Below are 10,282 nucleotides of genomic sequence, written 5' to 3'. Positions count from 1 at the left end.
GATGCAGTGACCATCCCACCTGTGATGCAGTGACCATCCCACCTGTGATGCAGTGACCATCCCACCTGTGATGCAGTGGCCATCCCACCTGTGATGCAGTGGCCATCCCACCTGTGATGCAGTGACCATCCAATCTGAGATGCAGTGACCATCCCACCTGTGATGCAGTGGCCATCCATACTGAGATGCAGTGACGATCCCACCTGTGATGCAGTGGCCATCCCACCTGTGATGCAGTGACTCTCCTACCTGAGCATTTCATGCCTGTCAGGTGAGGACTTGGTCTGCTCCCCACTGCTGATGGCGACCTGTGCACTCTACCCTCTCACCAGTTGATGTAAAAACAGCAAGAAGATCCTAGCTATTCCCACATGCTCTTATTAGACAGCCTTGTCTCCATGTGGAGCTGGGGCCAGTGTCATGCTGCACAGGCTGGCTCACCTTCATCACATTGTCCACCGTGAAGCCTGAGCTCTCGGTGCCCAGGTCTCTCAGCAGCCGGGCCAGGAGGTCCACCTGGCTCATGGCCAGATGAACAGAAGCATTGGCCTTCAGCGGCTGCACCAAGTAGGATGGAATGAGCTGGAGAGACTTCACCTCCTTAAACAAGGCCATTTCCTACAGGATACAGCACAGTGTGTTAACTGCTAGGTAAAAGCTGGAAGTTAATTTAGTACAACTTAGCATGATGTCACACTGAACCCCGAAGAGAGCAAACAGGGAAGTGAGGGACAGAGCAAGCCACAGGCAAGCTGTGAATGGGAGCAAGAGATTCTGGGAAAGAATCAGAGAGGGGGCAAAACCACAGACCTGAAGCAGAGGAGATCAACAGGCGAGTCAGGAAAACCTTACAGAAAACAGTAAGAGCCCCGGGCTTCCATTCTTGGTGTTACTAAACCACAATGCAAACGTGTTCTGAATTGCAGATTTGGAGAGATTGTCCGGCAGTGGTGGCGCATGCCTTTAATCCCAGCACTTGGGAGGCAGAGGCAGGCGGATTTCTGAGTTTGAGGCCAGCCTGGTCTACAGAGTGAGTTCCAGGACAGCCAGGGCTATACAGAGAAACCCTGTCTCGGGGAAAAAAAAAAGTTTGGAGAGATTAGGCTTAGAGCTGGACTTCAGCATGAGTGTCAACAGTGCTTTGGCCGGTGTGGTCACTAGTGAAAGAGCATAAGCCCCATCCATTGCATCTGTTGTTGGCTAACAGGGTCTCACTAAGTAGGCCTCACTTAGGCCTCCTTGAACGTGCCACATGGGGTGACATGTGGAAACAATCTATCTTTGTACTTGGGCCATGAGTGAAGGCTCAGGTACAAAGGACACAGGCACAGTGAATATGACCTCTGGTCACACCTGGGTGCTGGCACCCACTGCAGCTTTCTGAGGAGCAGTAGCCCCTTCACCACTGCTGGCTCTGCGGCTCAGCCTGGGCACACTTGGCACAAGGTAATGTCAGATGCAGGAGGCTTTCGACTACCCAGAACCTAACAGGGCAAGCCATGCTCCCAGAGCCCTAGCACGGGAGGCTCAGACAGGGGAGCTGTGAGTTGAGGGTAGCATGGCTATAGGGTAAAACATTTAACATGGCTGAGTGTGGTGATGCACTCCTGCAGTTCTGGCTGTGGGAGGGCTGCGGAGGGAGGGCAGAGGAGTGTGGCCTGGGTGACACCCGGCTCTTAAGGAAAAACAAAAACCAAACCCACTTGCTCACTGACATCTTCCTGCCCCTGTCTTTCAGAGGCAGATGCATCTTTAGCAGTGACCCCGTGCAAGCCTTGTGCTACATGCACACTGCAGCGCTTCTGTTCCGCTGGCTTGCTTCATTTCTTCCTATTGTTTTCCCTGAACATTAAGTTTCTTAATAAAGCCAGGACTTAAGATTCTCCACATTTTGAGAAATGGCAAACGTTCCAATATAGACGTATGCACTCACAAAACTTTGCACCAAATTTTAAGGAATTCTCAGATTTTCTCAAGTCTAGATATGGAGTTTAACTAGAGGCTCCCTAAGTCTGCTGGGTGGTTTACCCCTGTGACCCTGTGCTTGGGAGGCCAAGGCAGGATGCATGAAACCCTGCTTCATATTAAGAAAGAAACCAAAACAACCTTCCTGAACTACATGGCTCACGAGCAAATTTAAATAAAGCCAAATATATTTTTGTAGTACTTGATAAACTGTGTGCCAACCCTCCTGCCTGTTTACATATGTGAATATTTCACACACACAGCCTGCAGTAAGCAACAACTGAACAGCAGTGTGTCCGTTCTAGTTCTCCTCTTCCTTTTGTTGAGTCCTCTGGGTGACTCCGCTGAACTTACTCTGTGCATGTGTGGGTGAGAGTGGAGGGCAGAGCTTTCTTTCAACCCTGTGGGTCTGCCTCAGGGATTGGACTCTGGCTGTCAGGCTTGGTGGCAGGCACTTTTCACCCACTGAGCCATCTCACAACCCTTTCTTTTGTTCCTGTGAATGGTGTGCCTACATGTGTTGATACATGTTGGCATGTATGTGCATGCATATTGGCATGTGTCTATTCATGTTGGCATGTATGCATGCATATTGGTAGGTGTCCATGCATATCGACATGTATGTACATGCATGTTGGCATGTGTGCATGTGTGTGCATGCCTATTGGCATGTGGGTGTCTATGTATGCTGGCATGTGTGTTTGCATGTTGGCATGTGTGTGTATATGCATGTTGGCATGTGTGTGCATGTATGTTGAGGCCCAAGGTTGAATTTCAGGGATCTTCCTACTTATCTCTTCCATTTTATTTTGAGGCAGGGTCTTGTAATCAGTTCCAGTGACTGCTGATTTGCTAGGAAGCTTGATCCATGGATACTATCTGCACCTTCCAGGTCTGGGACTGAGTCAAGCCACCATGCTTACCTACTACTTATATGGGATCTTTTTTTTTTTTTTTAAAGATTTATTTTATGTATGAGTACATTGTTGTTGTCTCTTCAGACACATCAGAAGAGAATGTTGGATTCCATTACCGAAAGTCGTGAGCCATCATGTGGTTACTGGGAATTGAACTCAGGGCCTCTGGAAGAGCAGTCAGTACTCTTAACCACTGAGCCATCTCTCCAGCTTGGGTTCTAGGGATCTTAACTGTGAGTTCGCAACGGCTTTAACTGCTGAGCCGTCTGTTAGTTTTATACATTCCTTATTTCCATCTCCAATAAGCTGGGTGTGGTACTAAGTACACACTGAGTACACTCTGAGTACTTGGAAAGCTAAGGCAGGAGGTCACTGAGTCTGAAGAAGCCAGCCTGGACTCTACCATGACCTAGAGGCCAGCCAGCATTACACAATGAGAATCTGTCTCAAAACAACAACAAAAGCTTTTGTCTATACAGAACTTGTCTCTCAAGCACTAGGGGAGCATGAGAGCAGGTGTCTGAGGCTTTGCAGTACAGAAGAACCCTGCAAGGCAGAGTCAGACAGCAATAAGAGAGTGACAGGGAAGTTCCAACCTGGATGAAATTCAAGGCCATGACACGGAGGCGGGCAGAGGAGTCTCCAGTTCTGGCGAGTAGAAGGGGGATAGCTCTCTCCACACAGTGCGTTGTGTCAAGTTTGCTCAGCTTGTGCTTGGGAATATACTGTGTAATTATCATTTTCAGCAATTTCAATGAAGCCTGAAAGACCTGCAGAAAATGAGGTAGACAGATCAGCTGTGTGGTGGGAGTTCAACAAATTGGAACATTAGACGATAAACTGCTTCCACATATAGCACCCCACGCCAGAGTCCTGCACCCCACCCGTTCCCTCGCCACCTGATGCTGCTGACCATGAGACAACAGCTACCCATCCTGAACTAACCCTAGTCCTCAACCTGTCCTGTCTGGAGGGCTCATTCGAAAGCCTGCTCAGAGCTACAGAAGCAAGGACAACTCGTAGCCCCTCAGGAGAACCAAGGAGAACAGAGTGCTATCTGTGGGACTCCACCTCTCTGCTGAGGATGATGGGAAAACAGAGGCTGTGCAAAGCTGAGGAAGTGTCCAGGCAAGGACGGCCCCTCCCATCTGTCATTTACCCAGCCTCTTGGTGGGGACCCTCATTCCTGGTCTCAATGAAAGCTAAGTCACAGTTATATCAGTGACCTGGCGACAGCAGGTTGAGGGACTTACTGAGGCCACAATGTCCTTTATGGCTCTTCGGATGAGAAAGACAGATGCTCTGAGCATGTTTTTCAAATCTTCCTTCTGGGCTCCAACAGGCATCTCCATCAGCTTCTTGTACAACGCCAGCAGTGCATCTTCTCGGCAGGACCACATCTTAGAATAGGCCCCAGCCACCTGTGGGAAGCAGAAGTCTGCTTCACTCCAGGAGGTAGCTGTCCAGCACCACACACACCCTAGGCTGCCTGCCATCTTCCACTTTAAGGCTCTTTTCTAGTAGGGAGCTGGTCTGCATGTGGATCTATGTTAATGGGAAATGAAAACCTGAGGACCTGCACACTGTGGACACTGACTCCTGCAAGCTAACCCCCACATGTGAATGGCAGGATGTGAACAACATACACCACAGGCACATAGCCATATAGATGGAAACACACACACACACACACACACACACAGAGACTGACTCACAATAGATACACACAGACACAGGCACATAGCCATACAGATTGACACACAGAAACACAAACATATATACACTCACACATACAGACATACAGACTGACACATAGACACAGGCACACAGACATACAGACTGACACACAGATAGATACAAACACAGACATCACACACACACACACACACACACACACACACACAGATACAGACTGACACATACACATGCTAAACAAAGTAAAAATATATGCAGCTGTCTTCCCTTCTTTCTCTCTGTGTGCTGTGTCTGTGCACATGTGCATGCCATTGTGATTGTATGCATAACTTGCTTTTCCTTTTTTACCAGGGCTTCGCCTAAGGTGTCGATGGCAGAGCTGGCTTCTCTCAAGGCCTTCTCTGTCAAGGGCTCTGGCTCCCCTGAGACACCCCGCCTCCGGACATCACTGTCTGCCTCTCTCACTTCTGCCTCTGTGGATGCTTCCCCCAACTGCTTCCGAGTAACAGGAAGAGGCCGTTCATCATAGGGCAGGACTTCCATCTGTAAGGTAAGCAGAGGTGAGCCAAGTGCTGTGGAGCTGGTGCTCTGGTGGGGGGTCTGCCCAGGATGCCTCCTCCACAGCCTGGTGGAATCCTTCTGGTTCAGCCGACATAAGGCACAGGAGAAAGGTCATCCATTACCTCTCAGATTAGCCTGATGACATTCTTTTACTGTACTACACAGAGCAATAAACATGCTCGCTATCTGGAGGCCTCAGAGCCAGCACAGCCTCCCGGTGAGACAATCTGTAACGAGCTTCCTCTGGGGTGCTCCTTGGCGAGCAGCTGCCGTCCTAGTCTTCAGTCCTTCGGCACCTAATTCACCAGGCACCTTTCTTGCTGCCCACACAGCAGCGAGGACGGACCTTCTGCCCTCACAGCCGTGTCCTCTCATAGACAAAGGCACGGAATTAAAAAGGTGAGCATACAGTGGTGAGAGCCAAGAGAGCATTCCTGACTGGGTCCTGACACCCGGTGACAAGTCCCTGACCCTTCCTGAGACAGTAGGTGAGTACAAACCTGTGAGGATACTTTTCTCAAAGTCTGAAATCACAAACGCCAACCCTGAGTCAACACGGATATCTCAATGAGGCCAGAGGCATTGCTACCCTAAGCTGACCCATGAGCACGAGGCCACCCTGCTTTGCAATACATGCTCTGGAAGGCCTGGTGGGGCAGCCAGCACAGGCCTCTCCTCTGCTCTGGCTGCTGCTTCAGAGGCTGGCTTGAGACTGAGGGTGATCCAGCTGGACTGAAGTGGAGACCCCTTGGCAAAATGTTCTCCTGTGGCGGTGGGTAGCCAAGGGAGACAGGAGCTGCAGAGTCAAGTGATACAAAGAAACCAGGCTTCTGATGAGACTTGGGCTCCTGAGTCAAACCAATCCTGCAACCACAGGACCCGTCATGCTCCTCTTCAGAACAGTCAGTACAGAGTCCAGTTTCTCAGGTTTCCTGTCGCCATGCTGTTGTAAAGGCACGGTGACCATGGGCACATGGTGCTGTATGAAAAGTATGCACAGCAGAATTTACCTGTTTATTATGAGACAGGATCACTCTATGGCCTTGGACGTCCTGGTACTTGCTATGTAGTATAAGCTGAACTGTCAGTGGTCCTGCCTCGGCTCCTTGAGAACTCCAGGCATTCATGTCTCACACATGCTCTCTTACCTCTCCAAGCAATGTTTGAGGCAAATATTTTCTTTCAGAAAAACCAGGGGCTCAAGAGATAGACTGTGAGGCCACAGATGATGAACTACAGATGTGCCTCTCAAGGCGTGGCCACAGATGATGAACTACAGATGCGCCTCTCAAGGCGTGGCCGTGGGAATTTGCTCCCTCTTGCTCTGCTCTAGTCCGTGTCCCAGCTCCCTCCTGGATTCAGGGAGGGCTGGCCCTGCGGGAGGCATGGCCCTGTTCTGAGATTAGCACCCGGGATGACTGTCATGATGGAGGAGAGTAACTTACATGGCTCCTTGGGGCATGGCCTGCAGCAGGTGGGGACGGGTCCACTGCTGAATGCTGAGGAGAAGATGCTGAGGGCTTCTCCTGGAGGACAGGGCCAGCAAATGAGTCATCAGCTACCAGCTTTTCTGTGCGAGGGAGTGAGGACATGGCCTTCCAGTGCTGGGGACTGCTGGGAGATGCAAGGGGCTGAAGGGGCAAGGCAAACGGCCTCTGCATCTGGAGGGAAGATAGGACAAAGGGCATGACTGCTGCTCATCATCTGACTGAGGGAAGACTGCTGAGAGGAACCTGGCATACTAGAAAGTAAGAACAGTTCACGAGCACTCTAAGTCCTAGGACCATGGATGGCATCTCCTCAGCTGTGTCTGCCACAGTTACAGTGCAGACTACAGAGCAGAGTCACATATCTGACTTAGCATGGCCATGGGTGCTTGTGCAGTGTTTACCAGTACTTGTGTGCTAGAAGCACAAGGGGCAAGACCCTGAGTTCAGAACCAGGCTCTGCCCCAGGTAGCACCCTGGGTTCACACTGCTTTGTTTCTATCTACAAGGAAGGCAGAGACATGCAGCCCATCAGCACCAGCCTGAGGCTGGTAGCCCAGAGAATGGGACTGGTGAGAACTAGCAGCCTGTACTCAGCACCAAGCACCCCCTCCCTCACCTGTACTCAGCACTGAGCACCTTCTCCCTTACCTGTACTCAGGATGGTGCACCCTCTCCCTCACCTGCCATGTAGTCATTCTCTGCTTACATGAACTGTAAGATTAGGGATAGTGTCTTGCTAGAAGTCTGTCTCCACCCAATCAGACTATTCCAGACTACTGACATACACGGGTACAGGTACCACAACCCATACAATATGGAGACCAGTCTGGAGGGATCCCAAGGCCTTGATCTTCCTGACTCTAGCCTCTGTGAACTCTAGAAGATCCCATCACAGCAGAGACCTGCTGATTGTTCAAGACATGGAGTACCTGCCTGGGTCCTCAGGGAGCCTGAGCACAATCCCCACGTGCCCCCACCCTGAGGCCTGCTCTGACCTCTGGCTCGCCCTGTAGAAGGCCATGTAGTTCCAGCTGTTCGTACACCTGGGCACGGTAGCGAGCCATCTGCTGTTTCTTCTCCTTGGCCAGATCGTAGTCTTCCTTCTCCACTGCACAGCGCTTCTCCACTTCATAGCGCCCTAGGCGCTCACCGACCTGCAGCACACAATGTGGGCATCTGCTCTCATAGGACACGCGTGGGTGGGGGGGTCTGTGCTGCATGTTATCTCAACACCTGGCACTCGGGAGCCCCACACAGCCAAAGCCTCTGCCTCACTGATCCCCAACACTACCTGCCTGGTACTCTAACTCCATCTCTGCTCCTCAGCCTTCAGGAACCCTTCTGGGGTGGTACAGAGGAGACCCAGCCTAGGCAGGTAAGGGCATGCTCTCAGAAGCTATACCTTCTGCAAGTCAGCGATTGCTTGCTTCAGTTTCTTTGCATGGTCATAACGCTCTTTCTTGACAGCTTCCCGTTTCCTTTCATCCAGCCTGCGGATGATCTGGGCAACTTCGGGGTCTTGGTACATGTCAAACGCCAAGTCATCAAGTGGAGAGATGTAGTCAGATCGCCTAAGGAGAGAAGATGACCCCTTCCGGTCAGGAGAGCCAAAAGCTCATGCTGCACACAGGTAAGAAGGTTAGAAAAGGTTCAGAGGTGGTCACAGGGTCCCCCTCATGAGGGAGAAGACTCAGAGAGGCTGGTCAGGCTGCAGCCATGAGCAACTGGGGCTCCTGCTCCCTGTGCTTCACTGGGCTGCGTGTCAGGCAGGCCTCAGACACTCAGCACCCATGACCAATACAACGTGGGCATCTGCTCTCATAGGACATGCGTGGGTGGGGGGGGTCTGTGCTGCATGGTCTCACAAGCCAGGTTCTCACACCATGAATCTCAGCACTAATCTGTCATGGTCATCACTGTTATTCTTGAATTTTACAGCATGGCAGGAAGTACCTTTGTTCTGAGTAACCCAAATGCAAGCTATGACCTGGGTATTTTACATATAGGTTAAGTTTATATAAATATTATCTGTCACAAAGAGTTTAGTTGGAAAACTTTAATAAGGTCAAATGGGGCTGGGGCCCATGCTTTATTTAAAAATCCCCCGGCTCCCTTCTGCTGTCTCCCCACCTCTAATCAGGCCCTTTGCCTGCCAGCCCTGTGACTAATACTGCAATGAACATCCTTCCATGAGTAATGTAAGGGTCGACACAACTCACATTAACTGTCAACACTGTGCTTGCAAGCCTACATCACTTTGCCATGATGTCCCAGAAACCAATACAAAAAAAAAAAAAAAAGTTCCCATGATGCCATCCATAGTCAGGAACACTAACATTCAGGTAGGCTTCTAACAGCCCTCTGCTTCTGTCTTCACAGAATTCTGGGGGCCAGGCAGGCTAGACCAGACACTCCACTAAAGATGGAAGCTCTGTCAAAGCATGCCACGGTGTGCTGTGGCTGCTTTGTAAGCTCAGGCTTCAGGGAGGGCAGAAAGCAAGGCGTGGCCACCAGGAAGGAGCTGACCAGTGGTGACAGAGGTGTGGGTACATTGGCTCTCCACATGCCTGAGAGCTAAGGCATGGCGGGCAAGGTATCACTGTTCTCAGGGACCTTTGCCAACTCTGGACACACAGAACTGAAGCATCTCTGCATAGCAGCAGTGTAGGTGTGCAAGAGGCACATTCACCTTAATTTCTGCATGGACACCAGACAACCTGACCAGTGGCTCCTCTGTTCTCCCCTGACCTAACCGAGGAGTTGTGAACTCTCTTGAGGAGGATGAGGGAGGGGTCCTACCCAGCGAAGGTCCCATCCAGGGCTGGGTCCTCAGGACTGTGGGGACTGTGGCCCAGGTAGTGGTCGATCAGCTTCTCCCTAGAGGTCTTTGGAAACAAAATATCCTCTTAGACGCTCAGCAAACAATTGACAGGACAAGTCTTAATTTTACAACTTCTTAATAGAGAGGTGTCATCAAGGCTCAGTGGACCTGGTCTTCTGCAGGAGCAGCTAGAATTCTTAAGGGAAATGGCCACTAACTTATCTGACAGTCAATCATATTTGTATGACAGCTTCTGAATTGATACATTTTGTGATGAGAAATGTATTTCTATTTTTTTTTAGAAATGACTTTCATACTTACAATATTGCTCTCATCACCTAGATCTGCAGGGTCTCCAATGATATTTATTGCAACCAAAGCCACCTAAGAAACAGTTACATCATCAGAAGTTAAATATGAAATGTTTGAGATGCCTTAGCCCTTCTGCTATCTTGCCTGTGGTGTTATAAGGTAGGATGGTGTATCCCCAAGTCCACACCACTGTAGAGAACTGAGGTACGCAGGAGAGTCCTACTGTCCTAATGCTCCACCAAGTGACTACAGTTTGTAGGTCTCTAAACAATTATTGCCAGCCTAGAGTCTTACCTGAGTCTTCAAGGCAGTCAGCACTCCAAGGTGAGTGTGCAGTCCATACCCACTAACTTAACACAGTCCATACTAACTTAACTAACTTAACACAGTCCATACCCACTAACTTAACACAGTCCATACCCACTAACTTAACACACTCCATACTAACTTAACTAACTTAACACAGTCCACACCCACTAACTTAACACAGTCCATACCCACTAACTTAACACAGTCCACAC

At 50.2% G+C, this 10,282-nt stretch overlaps 1 protein-coding gene across 2 annotated transcripts in view; it reads right to left on the bottom strand.

Annotated features, from left to right (window-relative positions):
- Nucleotides 1-10,282, bottom strand: part of Cep104 (centrosomal protein 104) — a 32,240-nt gene that overhangs the window by 14,256 nt on the left and 7,702 nt on the right. For both annotated transcript variants that reach the window (XM_029539908.1, XM_029539909.1), the window contains exons 5-13: nucleotides 9,771-9,833; nucleotides 9,428-9,513; nucleotides 8,031-8,199; nucleotides 7,624-7,782; nucleotides 6,584-6,799; nucleotides 4,926-5,120; nucleotides 4,136-4,303; nucleotides 3,479-3,652; nucleotides 442-618 (exon numbers count right to left, since the gene is read on the bottom strand). In XM_029539908.1, coding sequence (XP_029395768.1) covers nucleotides 442-618; nucleotides 3,479-3,652; nucleotides 4,136-4,303; nucleotides 4,926-5,120; nucleotides 6,584-6,799; nucleotides 7,624-7,782; nucleotides 8,031-8,199; nucleotides 9,428-9,513; nucleotides 9,771-9,833 — 1,407 coding nt within the window. The remainder of the gene's footprint in view (nucleotides 1-441; nucleotides 619-3,478; nucleotides 3,653-4,135; nucleotides 4,304-4,925; nucleotides 5,121-6,583; nucleotides 6,800-7,623; nucleotides 7,783-8,030; nucleotides 8,200-9,427; nucleotides 9,514-9,770; nucleotides 9,834-10,282) is intronic.

This window comes from Mus pahari, chromosome 6 (genome assembly GCF_900095145.1).
Source record: "Mus pahari chromosome 6, PAHARI_EIJ_v1.1, whole genome shotgun sequence".
NCBI lineage: Eukaryota > Metazoa > Chordata > Mammalia > Rodentia > Muridae > Mus > Mus pahari.
The sequence above is the reverse complement of the archived record's forward strand: the minus strand, read 5'-3'. Positions and strand labels throughout refer to the sequence as shown.